Source organism: Musca vetustissima, unplaced genomic scaffold, assembly GCF_032173495.1.
Source record: "Musca vetustissima isolate MV318-11 ecotype Yass unplaced genomic scaffold, APGP_CSIRO_Mvet_v1 utg704, whole genome shotgun sequence".
Classification (NCBI taxonomy): Eukaryota; Metazoa; Arthropoda; class Insecta; order Diptera; family Muscidae; genus Musca; species Musca vetustissima.
In genome coordinates, this window is record NW_026876336.1 from 1,279,077 (window position 1) to 1,298,507 (window position 19,431).

A 19,431-nucleotide genomic window follows, 5' to 3' on the forward strand; every position below is an offset into this window, starting at 1 on the left:
ATCAGTCATTTTTGACTATGATCTCTCAGTTACGCTCTCACAGACTTATTCTCAATTTTGCACTGTTCAACACTGATTTAGAACCATCAAATACGATTGGTGGAATTTTTCCTATAAAAATCTATCATTCCTTTCTCTATTACAATCAATCCTAATTAAATAATGTTTCTCTTCTTCTCTCTCTTTTTTTCAGCAACAAAACACATGATCAACACTAACTGTAACATTCCAAATATAAATAATTCAAAAGAGAGGCTACGAGTGACAATTTAAAATACATACCAAAGGTCATCAAATGTCTCTCTCAAATGAAGAACAGCAGAGCTAGAAGAAATATAAAAGAAAATAAACAAAATTAAATGTGTTTATCAACAAAAAGAATTAATATAACTAAATAAGAGATGTGACATGTTAATCCTTTACAAGCAATTAATGAGAGTGGAAGAGTAACAAACAAATTTATTTATAATAGTGAAAAGAACTTCAACTTAATCAAATGCCAAATGTTTACATTATCTAAGAGAGTGTAAAGTGTAAAATTCCAACCATAATCGCCTTTATAGACATAGAGACGGACGAATTTATTTCGTTCGTTCGTTGAAATAATTACATAGTCATCGTTGCCACAGTGGTCGTCTAGCCGTTTTCAGGCTAACAGAGTGTGGGGTATAAAACATGACTAAAAAGTACGAGTTCGATTGGATAATTCCGGTACCACCGGAATTAACAACTGGCTGTGTCTTCGATCGTTGGTTCGAAAATGAAAAGGAAACCAAAGATAATGACTTTGAAAAGGATGCCTTATTTAAAGTGGACGAATATGGTTTCTTTTTATATTGGAAAAGTGATGGAAGGGTAAGTGAAGTTTCTGTCACACAAATCAGAAATCGTTGAAATGACTTGTAAAAATCTGTTTGTTGTGTTGTTGTTATTGTTTTTTTCAGGAAGGAGATGTCATCGAATTATGTCAAGTCAGTGATATAAGAGCTGGTGGTGTACCTAAGGTAAGTAGCGGGAAATTAAGGGTTTTTGGTGAACAACCAATAAAAGCTTTTGTGTGGGTATTTGTTACCACCAGCAACAATTTAATTATGTAACTAACCTTTTCAATGTTAATTAACTTCCTTAAACTAATAAAGGAAACGAAGGGATGGGAGAAAGATACTTTATTTTGAAAATAATTACTTCCATGGGAGTATTATAAATATAATAATATTCTATGATTTAAAGAGAGGATAACTAAAATAAAGAAAATCATTAAAGAAATAAATAAAGTCTTATTAGCATGGGGGAAAATAATAAATAAATGAATCCGATTGGTTATAAGACTGTTCAAGGACTAAAAACATAATAAAAGGTTGTAGCTCTAAAATCGTGATTTTTTTTGTCACCATATATTAAAACATAAAATCCGGACAACATAACTTCGAACTTCGAACTACTTCGAATTTTAAACAATTTTTTTGAATATAATTTTTTAAGATATTCCGCAGTTTTTTCATTTACCATTTGCCCTTTAGGATTACGCTTGAATCAATTTACAACTAAATTGAATTATAGCAAACATATGATTTTTCCTTTAAACCCTCACCACCCTGACATGATTAAGATGCAATCAAAAATCTTAAAAAATAAACAGACAAAAAGATTCGTGTGTGTGTGTTTGTGTGCAAACAAATTTGCACTTAAATATCAACAATATTACTATCCATACTTTCTCATCATCGCCATGACGTTTCCAATGGTGAAAAACAATCCGACAATCCGAACATATGCAGCAAGTGCAGTTTCATCATTATCAATATTTCCTTCTTGCTTTCATACTTGCTTTAATCCTTACTAATATCAACCTTGATGTCATGCGAAAAGGAAATGCTAGAATTATTTACTTTGCCTTCTCCTACCCCCCAACCCCACTCCTTAGCACGTTCGTGCATTTCGTGTTCACTCAATATGTTACAGTTAATCTCATCACTGTTACGATGACACTTTATGAGAATTTTCCATTGGTTCCTCTGCTCGTTCGCTCTCTGTCTCTTACACGCACACACACACACACACACACACTCTCAAACACTCTACAGTCGTCATTTTGTCAACATTCAATACTTGTGATATGATGGCAATTTGTTGTTTTTATTTGATTTCCTGTTATTTTCCTAATAAAATATCCTCTTTTATTTAATGAACGTAGAGTTTCGTTGCATCTATGGCATTTCCGTTGATATTTGGTTCTATTTTTTAGAAAGAGAGGGAGAGAGAGATAGGAAGCAAATTGGGAAATAAACAAATATATTTCAAATTGGAAATAATTAAGTTTTAAAAGTCGTAGTCCTTCAGAATTTTAAATGGTGTCCTCGGTATTTGAGGCTATTTAAAGACAGAAACTTGCCGAAGCGATACAGTGAACAGGTGACGTATTAGTAATATATATCATTCATACGCCACTTTGTACAACAAGAGAATATATAAAATCTAAGATATTTTATAGTAGAGCAAAAGTTGTCCTCTGTCTTTGCTACAGAAGGAAAAGACTCGAGAGGTAGTTTTTTTCTGTAGAACAGACTGAGATTAAATAAAAACTTTCAGACCGATTGACATTTTCTGGGGACATTGACATTGAGGACTTTTAAAAATTTTTCCTCAAGACTGCGAAATTTTCCTGAAGAAACATTTTTCCAATGACTAAGGGCATCTAAAGAAATTCTAATAGTAAACTTTCTCATCTCTGTTGACTAATTGACAATGAAAAAATATATTTTCTCCTCATAAGTATTTTGTTAAATTGATTTTTTTTCTGTTTTCTATTTTCTAGGATCCGAAAATTCTCGATAAAGTCACAAAAAAATGTGGTGCAGATATGGCGGCCCTGGATAAAAAATCGTTAACAATATGTTCCAATACAGATTATATAAATATAACATATCATCATGTAGTGTGTCCGGATGCGGATACGGCAAAGGTAAATTGAAAAATGTTTCGTTTTTTTTTTTTGGAATTCAATAGCATAATGACCAACAAAAAAAAATAAATTTGAAACACTTATGGACACAATGTGTGACTAGCAATGAAAGCAATTTTGGCACTTTCCAAAGCAATCCAAAAAAATTGTTAACAAGTACTTTTTGGAAGAAAATTTCAAGTGCACACACAAAATATATAAAAAATCTTCAACTACAACAACAGTGAAAAAGAAAACTCCCAAGAAAAAGTTGTTAGTCAAAGTTATAGTTTTTACCCACATTAAATGAAATATAACTGAACAAAGGACCTGCTGCCATAATTTACTTTTACAAACTAACAATTTTTTGACAGCAGTTTTATACAATAAAAACAACAACATCAAATGTTCTTCATAACGCCATGGAAACTAGCGGCACAAAAATGCCACAAAACCCAAACCAAAAAGTAAAAAAGAACAACTGAAATCAAACAAAGATGGAATTGTGTGATGAAGAAGAAGAAAAAAAAAAGAGAAAAAACTCACATCACTCATAATTATTTTCAAACAATGAAATCTTTTCAAGGAAATGAATGGGGCGGAGGATTATTTTGAGAAACAAAGTTATGAAGAATATTATTTAAAATGGATTTAAGTTGATATGTGCCTTCAAATGTATTGAAAAGTTTTAATAGAATGTATCAACATCTTTTGAAATCGATATCAATCAAAAAGACGAGTCCCAATGAAAAATATGTGAAAGTTGAACGAACTTTGTGTTTACAAAATTTCATTTCAAAGATACAATTCGAAATTCTAAAATTAGATTAACCACCTTCAGATTTTTTAACAACATCCCTTGTGTTTTCTCTCTTTGTATTTCTCTTAGATTTGGTTACTAGGTTTACGCAAAATTACCCACAATGTTAAGGCCAATAATATATGTCCAATGATGTGTCTGAAAAAACAGTAAGTCCACGAAAAAATAAAAATAACAACATCAGCAACAACAAAAACTCGTTAGCACCACTAACCAGGGGGACATTTGTTTGTTTGTCTGTCCACCCACTAACGACCACTCACTTATAACCAATAAATATGCAAATGCGATTCATATTTCTGTTCTTAATGATTTTCAAGTTATTTGTGTTTCTTTTGCGTTCTATTATGTGTGTGTTTGTGCCTTTGTCTGTATGTGTGTGCATGTCTTAAGCGTTCATTCACACTTCCGTTTCAGACATTGTGTGGTCGAAGTACGCCTTCGATTGCATGTCAAAGTTCTGTCGCTTTGTTATTTTTTTTTTCTATTATTTCTACACTTTGCTTTCCGTTTTCTATTTCCATTTCCATTCCTGTTACTGTTTTGTTTTGTGGTGACCATTTGCCAACCGGCTTTTGTGTTGTCGTTCTTAATGTGGCATAACTGCCGCCACATTGTTGCTGTTGATATTTATTTTACGATATGTTAATAATATTATTTTGGTATTTGTTTTGTAAATTAGTTATGGTGGCAATGTTGCCGGCCATACCCGGAACAATTAATGATGGCCCGCAATCCTCAGAAATCATTTCCATATTGTTTTGAAAAAAATATACCAACTGCAGAAAGTTGTCAAAGCAATGTAGGGAACAGGTGGCGTACTAGCAACATACATAGCTCATACGCCACTTTGTATAGCGATATAAAAAATGTCACTAGGATGGGCGGAATTTTTGGATAGAACTTACCCAACCCTCTGTATTTTATATAACATGTAACATTTCGCCAGATTTCTCGGAATTGAGGATTTATTTCAATAAAAAATGAACCCTCAAAAAATGATGGTTTTATTCATTACAAAAAGTTCAGAAGATTTTTTCGTAGAAAACTAGTAGTTCTAAGGGAAGAGGAATTATTTTCAGTAGCAACCTAGGTTTAAGATTTTGTTTTAGGAAAAAAAGTCCGCATTGAATTGACTTATTATGAGACAAATGTATCCTCTGCCTTCTCAATAAAAGACAATGAATCCTAGGATACTGATTTTGTTCAATAGAAACAAATGTGTCTTTTGTGGAATTTTTCAGTAGGAAGCGTTGGTCCTCAGTTTTGTGAAGTTACAAAAAAATCGGTCCTTATGTCTGAACATAGTTTTCAAATTAAAAAAGTGTCTTTAGACTGCATTTTGTAGAAATATTCCTTGGAATTGCAAGTTTTCTTTGCCAAGAAGTGCTTATAGTAAAGAAAAATGTGAACAGTGTCTTCTTTGTAGAAGGTAACGTAATCAGGTCGTGAGAATTGTTTCCCTAAAAAAATTGTCTTCTGTGATGAGGTTTTTTCAATGGAGCAAAAGCGTCCTGAGAGTGAGATGTTAAAAAAGAAGAAATGAATGTGTCCTTTGGTCCTATAGCATTGTACTGTAGAAAAATAAGTATCCTCAGAAATATATTCCATAGAAACCACAGAACAAGTTGAAAATTTGTGTTCTCAGATTTTTTTGCTATAGAAGAAATAATAAATATTCTCTAGGGAAAATAAAACAAAACTGCGATATGTGTTTTAATAGAAAAATGGGTTTCAGAACTAAGCATTGGGTTCTCATTGCTCAAGAATGTATTCCCTTAGAAAAATTTAGTTCCCAGAATAGTGGAATTTTTTCAATAGGGAAATTGTTCACAGGTCGGAACCTTTTGCCCTATAAGCATTTAATGAAATAAAATTTTCTCATGTGTTGAAGATTTTTTCTATAGAAACTAATGAGGCTTTATATAAAAGAAGATTGTTACTATTGAAAATAAAGGTCATCATGTCTTTAAAAGAAAATATATATCATCAGGGTTAAGGATTTTGTATAGGAAAAATGCTTTCAGGAATAAAAATATTTTTCGTAGAAAAAATTGAGCCTTAAGGATTTTTGTTATAGCAAAGAAAATATTAATAATTTTTATTGCAAAATATGTTGTCGTTTATTTTTTTCCTCTCAAAATTTATATATTCACTCTTTTCTTATTTTGTTCTCTTATTTATTTTGTAATATCAATTTATTTATAATCTGTATTAAACTTTCTTCTTTCTTGCATGCCTTATAACTATTTCGTTCTACACATCTTTCGTTTGTTTTAACGTTTGTCAAATTGCAATTGTGTCTTTCACCAAAATAACAATGCACGTTTTTATGACATTTTGTCAACCTAACTATATGGCATTAAAAATAACACAACCTCCACCATCCAACACACTAACATTTTAAATAAAACTAACCTCACTTTCGACCGATCGAACGACCGACCGCACACTCTAGCGTTGGCAAGATGGGTTACGGCACATTACTCACAATAATAAAGCCACCAATGTCTGCCCAACGACTAATTTAATGAAACAGTAAGTCAAATATTTTTCATAAATAATTTCACTGTAATAAGGAAATGAAATCGGTTAACGGTAAGTTGGAAAGTGTTGCCTAGCATAGTATAAGGTAAGTACGAAATCAATTAATGGAACATTGTTAGTAGAGGAAATGAAAATGTCAATGCCTGGGATGAATGGAACATTTCTGTTAGTAATTTTTTTAATAATAATTTAAATAATGGCCAAGTGGACTGATTTCTTTCTTGTTTCTGTAATCAGTGGCACAGATAATTGAAGCACATACGCTTCACATGTCCCCAACAGCCTCCACATGCAATTCGCAATGGCAAAATCACATCTGACCTTTAACATTTGGCCTGCTGATAATTTATGGCTTTTCAAGTTTTACAGCTGCAACAGCAACAACAATAGCCGTAGCAGCAGCAACAAATGTAGAAGCCTTATTACCGAGGTTTTTCAGCATTACTATGAAAAATCCTGCACTTTATTATGCAGCTCCTTTTGCCCACCTCCCAGCTCTCGATACTCCTGGTGTCCTTTCTCACTCGCTCTCCCTTTCATAGAATATAATAATTTTCCCGCCATTCAACCATCATAGAAAAGTTATCATGAATGTTATTCCCCATGAAATGATTGAGATTGAGAAGAAATGATAATAATACTGTTGCTGTAGCTGCTGCTGTTGGTTTTTGCCTCTGCCCCTCCTGCAGCGGCAGCTGATGATGATGGAGATGAAATGTGAGTCTCTTTCAGGACAACACAGTAAAATCCTCCAACATTTTCATTCATTGCATTTGCAATTTTTATTGCAAGTATGGGCTGAATCTCCTGACAATACACCACTAGCAAGGACATTATATACTCCCATAACAATTCTATACAAAAAAACACAAATGTGTGTTTATATTAAATTTGTTTACAATTTTCAAATAAAGCGATACGAATTTTGTAAACGATAGCAAAGCAATTAACAATGCGAAGTTTTTTCAGTTATTTTCTATATTAAAAAAGGCCGTGAAGATTTTGTGTAAACTAAAATTAGTAAAATCTATAACAACATAGTCCTATTTTAAAAAAGGAAAATCAGGCATTTGTGAGGAAAAAATAAAATTCCCCATGTCATAACAGGTGAGTTAAATCAGACCTCAATAGTCTCCAAAGACAAGGTAAGGTTTTGTAAATTCATGTATTACAATATAAATATATTTTCTTATTTTCAACAGAGAAATTATTTTAGTAATGATCCCCTTGTACGTTTCTTCTACCTACCCTTACAGTTGGATGCGTTTATCATTTTCCGTGGAAAAAGGTGGGAAAATTCCCATCAAAGTTGTGGCCAAGACCTTCGCCTCTGGCAAAACCGAGAAATTGGTATATCAGTGTATCAAAGATTGTGGACTGCCCGATGACAAGAGTGCAGTGATGACCCGCGATGAATTTACATTCGATAAATTTTATGCCTTGTATCACAAAGTGTGTCCCCGAAATGACATTGAGGAATTGTTTACAACGATGTAAGCCGAGATCGACATCACTTCTAAGTTCTTATATTCGAAATCATATATCGTCTCTTTTGTTTCTAGAACCAAAGGCAAATCCGAAGTGATAAATCTCGAACAATTTATCCAATTCATGAATGAAAAGCAGCGTGATCCACGCATGAACGAAATTTTATATCCCCTCTATGAAGAGAAACGTTGTACAGAAATTATCAATGATTATGAATTGAGCGAGGAAAGAAAAAAGGCTGGTAGGTATCGATGGAGTGCACGGGGGGAGAGTAGCTTGGAAAACCATAATTTTTAATTTCTTCCGAATATCCAGGTGAATTCTCTTTAGATGGCTTTAAGCGTTACCTGATGTCCGATGAAAATGCTCCCGTATTCCTGGATCGTCTTGACATGTACATGGACATGGAACAGCCATTGTCCCATTACTATATCAATAGCTCACACAATACCTATTTGTCAGGCAGACAAATCGGTGGTAAATCATCGGTGGAAATGTATCGGCAGACTATGTTGGCAGGATGCCGGTAAGTAATACCCCCCACCACCCCCAATGGAAATTCAAATTAACTAAGATTATTTTCCCCCCAGCTGTGTTGAGTTGGATTGCTGGAATGGCAAAGGTGAAGATGAAGAACCCATTGTTACTCACGGTCACGCCTATTGTACTGAAATTCTGTACAAGGACTGCATACAAGCCATTGCCGATTGTGCATTTGTAGCCTCCAGTTATCCGGTTATTTTGTCATTCGAAAATCACTGCAATCGTGCCCAGCAATATAAATTAGCCAAATACTGTGATGACTTCTTTGGCGAGCTGCTGTTAAAGGAACCTCTACCCGATCACCCGGTAAATAGGCATTCATCATCAATTTCATTTGGGGAGTTTAAAATTCTAATTTATTTTGTAGTTGGAACCTGGTTTGCCACTCCCACCGCCTTGCAAATTACAACGTAAAATCATGATCAAAAACAAACGCATGAAACCCGAGGTGGAAAAAGTCGAATTGGAATTGTGGCTCAAGGGTGAACTGAAAACCGACGACGACCCCGTCGAAGATGCCACAGCTGCCAAACCGCCAGAAGAAGCACCGCCACCACCACCACCAGAAGCTGCAGCTGAACCGGGCCCGGATGGTGCACCGGCCGAAGGTGCTGGCGCCGAGGGCGGAGAACAACCAGCTGCCTACAGTGGCTCCACAACCAATGTCCACCCGTGGCTTTCGTCGATGGTCAACTATGCCCAGCCCATTAAATTCCAGGGCTTCGATAAGGCCATTGAGAAGAACATTGCCCACAATATGTCCTCGTTCGCCGAGTCGGCCGGCATGAATTACCTGAAACAGAATGCCATCGATTTTGTCAATTACAACAAACGTCAAATGTCTCGAATTTATCCCAAGGGCACACGTGCCGATTCTTCCAATTACATGCCTCAGGTCTTCTGGAATGCCGGCTGCCAGATGGTCTCACTCAACTTCCAAACATCCGATTTGCCCATGCAACTGAACCAGGGCAAATTCGAGTACAACGGTGGCTGTGGCTATTTGCTGAAACCCGATTTCATGCGTCGTTCCGACAAGGACTTCGATCCCTTCGCCGATGCGCCAGTGGACGGTGTCATTGCTGCCCAGTGTTCGGTGAAAATCATTGCCGGCCAGTTCTTGTCCGACAAGAAGGTCGGCACCTACGTTGAAGTCGATATGTTTGGTCTTCCCTCCGATACAGTGAAAAAGGAATTCCGTACCCGTTTGGTGCCCAACAACGGCCTCAATCCCGTCTACAATGAAGATCCCTTTGTATTCCGTAAAGTGGTCTTGCCCGATCTGGCTGTGCTACGTTTCGGTGTCTATGAAGAGAGCGGCAAAATGATTGGCCAACGCATCTTGCCCATGGATGGTCTGCAGGCGGGCTATCGCCATGTATCGCTGCGTACCGAAGCCAATTTCCCCATGTCCTTGCCCATGTTGTTTGTCCAGATCGAATTGAAGATTTATGTACCCGATGGCTTTGAAGATTTCATGGCTATGCTTTCGGATCCCAGAGGTTTTGCTGGTGCGGCACAGAAACAAAATGAACAATTGAAGGGATTGGGTATTGAGGAGCAGAGTAGTGGTGCGGCCAAAGATGCTGGTAAATCTAAGGAGGAGGAGAAGAAGGAAGCTCCATTGGTGTTTGAGCCGGTTACATTGGAATCTTTGCGTAGCGAAAAGGGTTTCCAAAAGGTGGCCAAGAAGCAAAACAAGGAATTGGATACGTTGAAGAAGAAGCATACCAAGGAGCGTATGGCTGTGCAGAAGACCCAGAATGCTGCCATTGATAAATTGATCAAGGGCAAGAGGTATGGCGGGGGGTTTTATTGGGGAAATTGAATTTGTTGGAAAATAGATTTGTAACTTGTTGTTGTTCTTGTTCATTATAGCAAGGATGAAATCCGTAATGACTCGGCCATTAAGAATGCCATTGCCGAACAAACCAAACAGTGGACTGAAATGATTGCCAAACACAAGAAGGAGGAATGGGATCTCTTGCGTCAGCATGTGCAAGATTCTCAAGAGGCCATGAAGGCATTGATGTTGACCGTACAGGCATCACAAATCAAGCAATTGGAAGAGAGGCATGCAAGGTGAGTCAGAAGATATGGAATTTGTTGGAATTAAGTTTATTTTAATGTGTCCATGTGTACAGAGATGTCAAGGATTTGAATGCCAAACAGGCCAAGACTTCAGCCGATACCGCCAAGGAGGTACAAAACGACAAAACATTAAAGACTAAAAACGAAAAGGATCGTCGTCTAAGAGAGAAAAGACAAAATAACATTAAACGTTTTATGGAAGAGAAAAAGGTGAGTTGAGAATTTTATTTTCTCTTGTGATTTTTGGAAATATTGAATTTCAATTTATTTTTTCCCCTTTCCAGCAAATTGGTGTCAAACAGGGCCGTGCCATGGAAAAACTAAAAATGGCCCATAGCAAACAAGTCGAGGAATTTAGTACTGACGTACAAAAGGTACTAAACGACACACTGCCGCAGAATGACACAGTAGCAAAGTAGATCTGCCTTTATGTAATGCTAAAATACTAAACAAACAACAAAAAACACTAAACAAAGTAGTAGTCACGTAGAATTTCATCATCATCATCATCACCATCGTCATCACCAATCAGGATCATGAACAACTACATTGTTGAATGTTAATTAATTCCATTATCATTTACTCAATATCATATTTAAACAAATGTTAACAACATTGCAAACAAAACAAAACAAAACAAAACAGAAAAAAACAGATGAGATGAAGAGGCAACAATATTTACAGTAATTAATTAATTATTTGTTTGAATTTCAATAGAATTTCAATAATTTGTAAGAAAAAATGATTGTACCAATGCAAATGCGAATTATCGGAATTCTAAAGGGAGAAACACATAAGAGGATTCAGGCCTGGCTGTTGGCTTTGTATAAAATGTCAAATTTCATATTGGAAGTCGTTCTATTTTATTCTTTTACAATAAAATAACCCAACTTAACATGCCAAGCCTGAAGTTCTCTTATATGTTTTAATGTTTTTTTTTATTTATTCCAAATGTTGACCCCGTTCCACAATCTGCAAGAATTTAAAATGTTTTACTACTATTACAATTTTTCCTTTATGCTTTCCAAAAAATAGTAAAATTTAGTAGAGGTTATTTTTGATATTCAAAATTGTATAGTAGTGCCTAGAATTATGCAATGATTTTAAGATCCTACAGACAAAATAGTACTATTTTTAAAATTTTACCTACAAACTATTTTTTTAATCCAAAATGAAACTGGAAATGGATTACTTTTCCCTTAGGGAAATAACAGATTTTGCTTTTATACTGTATTTACTCTGAATAGGTACGGGAAAACATATAGAAAGGCTACCATGGGTTGGGTAGTTCAAATGGATAACCGGTTCAGATTTAGAAATAGATTTCCGTTCGATTTCATGTAAATGGAGATACCATGACCTTTAGTTCTCTTTATACGTGTCCAACTGACCTTTCCTTAATTGAATATTGGGCCTTTCCTTAATCGGTATTCTTAGCTTTCTATCAGAGCATTTTAATAACACAACCTCACTTCTTAAGATCTTAGCTGTTATTTATATTGGTATTATTAGAAAATGTTATATATTTTTATAATTATTATCTAAAATAATATTTATTTACTTATTTTTTTCTTAATTTTTACAGCTCTTAGATATGTACAAAGTGGAAGAAGAGGCCTATAAACTACATGGAAAATCGGAATTCTATGTCTAGGATTTGCCCAATGAGGATACCCATGAAACTATGCCAAAACAACAACAACAGCAACAATAATATTATATTTTTAAAACAACAAAATCAATAACATTTTTATAATAATATTCATATAAAAAACCAAGCAAGCAAAGGGGGAATTATATATGAACCTAAAACAAAAGAGAGACTATTTTTCTATATAAGCCAAGAAAAAAATATGAGGCATTGATTTTTTGGGTATTTCCTTTCGACATGAAACAAAGGCCAATAACCAAAGCAAAGCATTTGGCCTAAAAACCAAACCAGAAAAATGCAATCGAAATATTACTGTGTAAGAAAATCAGAAATTAAGAGAAATTATTATTATTATCTAAGATAAAAATATAAAATATATTATAATTTATTCATAAGTGAAATAAGTTAAAAAAATAATAATAAATATTTATTAAAGAGGAAAACACTTAAATGAAACTGTTAATATTTAAAAACCAAACTAATAATTAAATAAAAAATATTTAAAACAAATAAAATAAACGTAAAACAAAATTTAGTTTGTATTTTTCAATATTAACAGGCTATGAGAAGAAAACATGAAAATTCCAAACAAATATACACCGATTATACAAAATAAAATAATAAACAAATAATATACAGTAATTTTAAAAGAAATAAATCTAGTCAAATTTATAATAAAAAAATAAATAAATAAAACAAATCTCTATAGAAATGTATCCAAAACTAATAATAAGAATAATAACAGTATTTTGAATGAAAATAAATAAATAAAAAAATCCCAAAGAGTTTCCGTTTAACCACCTATTTATGGAATTACTTAACCCAATGATGGTCCCAAAAAAGAAATGGTCCATAATAAATACAAAGGGTTCAGTAATTCATTTTTAATAAAATAAAAATAATAACAACAATTTATTGTAAACAACAGGCCAAATTATGTAATGCATTGTGCATTTAAAGAAATAATCAGAAAACGAAAAATATTACAAATTGCAAAAGTTAACAATTCCATTTGCTGAATTAGTTTTAAAACTTTAATGCTAAGGATTTGAGGGGTTTTATAAAAATTTCCAGAGAGAGATTAATTGTTGTTGTAATTTAAATTTTTACATTCCCAATTTCCTTAATGGTTTGGAGACAAAAATCAAGGAAATCTTCTTAAGATTCAAAATAGAAATTTAGTTTTCAATCTGGTGTGGTATTTAAAAAGAAAGAATTGAAACTTATTATTACTAAAACGATACAAATTCTAATTCCTTAAGAATATCTCCTTCAACTCCACAACATTCCCTAAATTATCGTATCCAAGCTATTTTCCCTCAAATAATACGCCATAACCTCATTTTCCATAATTTTTTTATCTTTAAATGATGCATTGCATGATAATTTGGCCACTTAATTTTATTTGTTATTTATTTTTTTAAATAGTACAATAAGCAACACTAACACAGAAAATACACTGAGCAAAAAAATTCTTCCGTATTGTAAACAAAAGAAACAAAACAAAAAATTTGTTCTAACAGATAAAAGCATTTATTTTCCAGATAAAGAAAGAAAAATCTAAAGAAATAAATTTAACAAAAACGAAACAATAATGAAAATAATCATTTGAAAACAAGAACTCAAAACAAAAACAAAAATACAAAACAACATACATACATACATATTAACGATGTATGTATATGACATATTGTTATAACACCTTACAGATATCAGTGTGGTTTTTTCACAGGCAAAAAAAAAAAATAAAAAATGGCCAAGTGACTTCATTTAAAATGTGGACTTTAGAAAATATTTTTTCAAAGAAGATATACATAATACATATAACTTTTTAAAAGTTATTCAAAATAAAATTGAAATCCTTTCATAAAGTCCACATTTCCCATTTTGTCACTTGAATTATTTATTTATTATTTTTTCTTTCAAATTTTTTTTTTTCATTTCCATAAAAAAATAGCAGTTTATTGTTATGCTTAAAGCTTTCTAAACTAAAAAAAGAATACAAACAATTTTGTAATGGAAACCAAAAATGATTAAAAAAAACACTAAAACTTGGATTAACTTTTATATGTGATACATAATTCTAATACTTCTAATTTAAACCAAACAATTTTCAATTAAACCCATAAGGAAAATGAAAACCAAAACTAAAACATACTTTCTATAATCAATAATTTAATTTAAAAAAAGAACACATATTTATATTGTTTTCTAAACAAATAAAAATAAATTACTAAATGAAAACAATAAAAAAATATAAAGAAAAACAACAAAACCTGCGCTGCGTATGAACTTATGAAAAATCCCAAATACCAAAACATATATAAAACAAAACAAATATTTTCTTTAATTAAGAACTAACAAAAAAAAAGAAATAAATTAAAGAAAATTATTTTGCCCACATTTTGTAAAAGAAAAAAAAAACAAAATGTTGGGACTAAACAACATTTCCTTACATATTTTTTTTCTTTCATTTGAATGTAAACGAACTTGGCTTAAAGGCAATTAAAACACACATAACTCGCATATAAACAACAATTCAAATATATATTTAATTTTGAAACATTTTTCAATATTTATTTCTACGTTTTTTTTTTCTTTTGTTCCTATCGAAGCAAAATGAAATTATTAACAAAATAAATTACAAAAACTTAAAATATTAACTCATTGTAAAAGTTACAAGCAAAACATAATGTCGAAAATCAATTTATTTAGTTATATAAGCTTATCAAAAAGGTATTATAAAGAAGAAGAAGAAGAAAAACTAAAACAAAAGAAAACCAAACAAATGGCAAGACGTATCCCTCTCATTACCACATAAGCTATTGTAAAGGAAACCTATTAAAAAAGAAGAAGAAAAAAAAACAATTGAAATTAAAAGTTATAGAAAATAAAAACAAAGAAAGAAAAAAAATAATAAAACAAAAAATATATATTAAAAAAAAACAAAATGGATTTTTATTTTATACAATAAAACCAGTAGGGAAGGGGTGGGCACCATTTTGCTGACTCCTCATAGGGGACGTTCAAGTATTACGTAAGCACTATAGGGTATGGAGGGTCACTGCTTTGCTAATTTTGGGTTAAGAGCTATGTATACTTTTGATGACAGGGTGGACCCGGGATATATAATTGCAAGAAATCTGCTTACGTAATACTTGAACGGCACCATACTTTAAAACATAACTAACAAAGCGGAATGTGTCATAAAAAGTAATTCTTTGCGGGAGCCATGTTACCCTAAATAGATTTGATATCAGATAAAATGTGAGGCATCCCCCTTTCATACCCTTTTCCGGCATATGTCTACCTCATGATTATTGGAATGGGGTATGAAACCTATATATTGTGGCGTTAGAAACTCATTGGGCGACAAAAAACTTATAATACCTTCACAAAAAGTTGTGTAGGGTAACACGTAAGAGGACGTCAGGCATGGCCTGTTAATTTTGCTTTTATATTGTTAACGGAGAACGGCGTCCAAAATCAAGTTTGACTCTGATATTCCTTTTAATTGACATATCATACAAAGCCAACTTTAAAATGCCAGGCCTGAATCCTTGTATGTGTTTCTCCCTTGAGTCGTAGGCCACACCATGATGCAAAAATAAGATGATGTATCAAAACAAAAAACATTTCTTTTTGTTTCGATCATCTGTCAAAATGTTCCTTATAATAGGTAACATGGTTGGCAACATTGCACGTCGTATTCAAGTAGAAATTACGCACTTTGACAGTTAAATCGAGTCATCAGCTGCCCTAAATGGGCAGACTACCTATTTATTGTGTCATGGCCACACTAAAGTGACTTCAGGAAACAAGTTACAAGAAATTATGAGTTCTTAGATCGAGTTCCCCAGTTGAATAATTTTTTAAAATTACTGTAGCGGTGAACACGATCTAAGGACGCATACTTTGATGTAAATTATTTCATGAAATTACTTTAGTGTGGACAGGGACTCGATATTATTTTCAATACATTTTTTTTTAAATAGTCATTGCCGTTATTTTTTGATGTTCTTCATAAAACGGCATTTAACGATTTAACGAAAGTTTAAAAAAGCTTTACCTGAAATACATCAGCTGCTTATCAAAACAGCTGTTACAAAAGCTCTATGACGTTGCGGCCAAGCAAAACAGCGAATAACACAATCAATAAAAGAAATACAACACAACCTATGCTAGAATTATTCAGATCTATACACAGACTTCAACTGGTAATAAAATACAAATTCCATTTCTCCTCACATATACACACTCCCCTAGCAAAAAAATGTCAACTTTTGGACAAGAATTTGATAAAATATGGCCAACAACGGATACACCGCTACAGCTAAGCGATTTCGGTAAGAAACTTCTAAAACAATGTGTGGACATAAAGAAACCGGAACAAAAGGAAGTGGATATCAATGCATTTAAATTGAAATCTTCAAATTTCCCATTGGAAGTAAGTCAAATTTTCGAGGTATAATGTGGCTCCATTCCGTTTCAATGTCTTGTTTTTATTTGGGGTATTTGTAGTTTGGTACCAATACCTGCCGCATTCTGAGTCAACCCAAAGACCGCTATCCCAATATACAAAAGCAAATTGTCTCAGCGTATCCCCTAATCCACGAAAGAGTTCTACAATTGTATTTGGATTTTCTGGAACACAAATGTCAGTTTGGTAAGTAAACGTCATTGCAGAAATCCACCAAATAGAAAAAAAACATAATTTCACAATTATTGTTTATATGTATGAATACACACAATGTAACAAACCGCTCCACAACTGAGCAGAGTATATAAACAATATAAATTTCAATAGCAATGAGAGTTATTTAACGGTAAGAGCGTGACGGGAAAGGGATGTTTGTAAACATTATATTCGCGAGTAGTGAGCGCGAGAGTGAGAGAAAGTGTGTATGAGAATATGAACGGGTTGCCAACCTTTTACATTTGCAATAAGGGTATTCACAAAACCATAATTGTTTTACTCATTTAAATGAAATTCCGACAAAAAAATAATATTTATTGGCATTTTTATAAAACAAAAACATGAACAAAAAATAATAATGAATAATAAAGGCGATGATCATTTGAATGTATTATAAGCGAATTTTTTTCTCTTTCGAGTCGACCTTAATGATCGAATATGTTTTTATTAAATACTTTTAGGCAACTCCATTGAAAAAGAAATCTATCAAAATCTCACCTTAACTGGTCTTGTGCAGCGCCTTTTAAAACAGCGCTGTGCCAGCTTTTTTGGGAAAAATGATAAATTTCTACTGCTAACCTCTGAACGTGGATGCAGTGGTTTTATGGATGTTGGCACCCCAAATGAAAAGCCTCCATTGATTTTAAAGAATGTCTTGAGCTATGATGAAATCAAGGTATGATTTGACTTTGGAATAGCTACCCATCTACCCATAAATAAATGTTTCGAATTTATTTTAGCTTTCTGCCCTATTGTCTGTTTCCTCGTATTCGGAATTAATAAACAATGGCTATCGTCAAAATTGCGGTGTTATAGAGAAAAATAAATCTCTTATAGAACGTGAAGGTGTTGTTATTGGTTTAATTGGAGCCCGGTTAACACGGAGAGATGTTATGGAGTTCCAAGACATTGTTATTGCAAAGACACAAAACACCAAAGAAAATGGTTATGGCTTTCCATTAGACGATGAGGAACCCGATAGTAGGGCAAAAGGTTATCGTCAAATTTGGAAGAAATTTTACCAAGAACCCGATTTCCTATTTACGGATGTAAAGAAAGACGACAAACGTTTCGCCACTGCTAAAAATCAAAATGATATTTTCGATAATCTGCTGATGAAGAAACGTTATACCATTTCGTTTGACACTTTGTTATTGGAGAGCAATGAACGGGCCAAGGCGGCTGGTAAACAGGCCTATGTCCATGTTGTGGGCATTGGTTTGGGTGTGTGGAAGGCTGCCGCACATCAAGAGCAACTATTTTTGGAAACATTTACACAGCGCATAAAGTATCTATTACCGAAACTGGGAAATATTGATGTGCTACATTTCTCCTGGTTCCAACTCAGTGAATGGGGTGAATTGAAAAATGGCAAAGTGTTTCAATCGGAAACCCACCCTTCGGGTGGCATTAAATGTTTCATATCGAAAAGAAATCCAGCCGATAAACTGAATACACCAGAAACGGAAAATATGCTATTGATAATATCCTATGCCTGGGATGGTAATGCAATACCGGGTAATGAATTTTGGATGGTAAATAACTTCAAGCTAAAGTTTATGCAACAAAAGAGTCTAATAGAAACTTTTTTATTATAGAAAATGTTAAAATCGACTGGTGATTCTTCTACGGCCTGTAGTACTCTAATAGCGGAGCTCCACAATCCCCACATCAATTCAGAATGGGTGAATGGTGATAATTTGCATATAGCCAGCGAGGAATATGGTATCATACACATTGCAGATTATGTTAAAAAGAAAATGCTTGACTAAATACATGATCAATTTTATACCTGACCTATGACCACCCACCTGTACAATGGACAATGTGCAATATATACATATTTTTAAGATCAATAATAAATAAATTATTAGACATATTTAAACATATGCCTTATTGTACGAAAATAACATTATTTTTATAGGAAAATAAATGGTTTTATTACACGTTTGAACAAATTTCGAAGAAGTTCTGTTCTATTTAGTTTGAATAATCATAACTTCCGAATGTATGTTTAGAACTTCTTACAGAATTCAGTTTAAAAGTCGGAAATGCATTTAAATTGTATACGATAAGCGACCAATAAAATTTCCCTTCAGAATTCGATAGATAACACGCCTACCATTTCTTATGACTTTCGATGCGAACTCTAGCTGTTTTGATTGCTACTCTAGAACAGTTATTATTTTAGGTGCCGTTCAAAAAAAAAATGCAGGACCAAATGTACGTAAAAAAGGACCAAAATCAGATTATCGGACCAACATTGAACATTTCATCGGGATTCTCTTAAATAGCCAAACATCAAATGTCCAAACGGCAATATTGGTACGAATACATGCACACAATATCAGTACTCAGTACTCACTGTTACTCATTTCCAATTGTTTTGAGATAGAGAGAGCTTTACCAAATACGTACGATACTAAAAACAAATAACAAGAAAAACATGAAGAATGCACACACATACCTATGTCTTAGCCGGAACAAAGAAGTCGTTGAAGGCAGGGTTTAAAATGCAGCATCAAAAAATATTAGCATTAGTCTTACAGAGCTACTGCTAAAAAATATTGACATTATGACTAAATCAGCAAACGGCACGTATTGCACATGCGAGCTTTTTTTGTTATGACTAATCGGCAGTACGACTACATATT

At 33.3% G+C, this 19,431-nt stretch overlaps 2 protein-coding genes across 4 annotated transcripts; both read left to right on the plus strand.

Moving 5' to 3' along the window:
* Window positions 1–667: 667 nt before the first annotated feature.
* Window positions 668–12,132, plus strand: LOC133338883 (1-phosphatidylinositol 4,5-bisphosphate phosphodiesterase). Of its 3 annotated transcripts, none has more exons than XM_061547008.1 (13): window positions 668–855; window positions 945–1,004; window positions 2,816–2,962; window positions 3,831–3,910; window positions 7,565–7,801; window positions 7,871–8,037; window positions 8,112–8,322; window positions 8,387–8,645; window positions 8,707–10,136; window positions 10,218–10,421; window positions 10,484–10,640; window positions 10,715–10,861; window positions 12,016–12,132. In XM_061547008.1, the coding sequence occupies exons 1-12, from the start codon at window positions 676–678 to the stop codon at window positions 10,847–10,849; spliced, it is 3,267 nt and encodes a 1,088-aa protein (XP_061402992.1). In that variant the 5' UTR covers window positions 668–675; the 3' UTR covers window positions 10,850–10,861; window positions 12,016–12,132. The 3 variants fall into 3 exon arrangements, with proteins under 3 accessions (XP_061402992.1, XP_061402990.1, XP_061402991.1); XM_061547006.1 differs by having other exon boundaries at window positions 10,715–10,804; XM_061547007.1 differs by lacking the exon at window positions 3,831–3,910 and adding an exon at window positions 6,220–6,299 and having other exon boundaries at window positions 10,715–10,804.
* A 4,222-nt stretch (window positions 12,133–16,354) lies between these two features.
* Window positions 16,355–18,549, plus strand: LOC133338932 (uncharacterized). The gene is made up of 5 exons (XM_061547061.1): window positions 16,355–16,528; window positions 16,603–16,747; window positions 17,239–17,453; window positions 17,518–18,312; window positions 18,376–18,549. Exons 1-5 carry the CDS (start codon window positions 16,355–16,357, stop codon window positions 18,547–18,549), a joined length of 1,503 nt encoding a protein of 500 aa, XP_061403045.1.
* Window positions 18,550–19,431: the final 882 nt, after the last annotated feature.

Excerpts from the sequence above, each read along its gene's own strand:
- LOC133338883 (XM_061547006.1), top strand. The coding sequence starts at position 676 with ATGACTAAAAAGTACGAGTTCGATTGGATAATTCCGGTACCACCGGAA. Across the intron at positions 3,911-7,564 it reads ATGATGTGTCTGAAAAAACA|TTGGATGCGTTTATCATTTT; the intron begins GTAAGTCCACGA and ends CTACCCTTACAG. Across the intron at positions 10,641-10,714 it reads GTTTTATGGAAGAGAAAAAG|CAAATTGGTGTCAAACAGGG; the intron begins GTGAGTTGAGAA and ends TCCCCTTTCCAG.
- LOC133338932 (XM_061547061.1), top strand. The coding sequence starts at position 16,355 with ATGTCAACTTTTGGACAAGAATTTGATAAAATATGGCCAACAACGGAT. Across the intron at positions 16,529-16,602 it reads CTTCAAATTTCCCATTGGAA|TTTGGTACCAATACCTGCCG; the intron begins GTAAGTCAAATT and ends GGGTATTTGTAG. Across the intron at positions 18,313-18,375 it reads CGGGTAATGAATTTTGGATG|AAAATGTTAAAATCGACTGG; the intron begins GTAAATAACTTC and ends TTTTTATTATAG.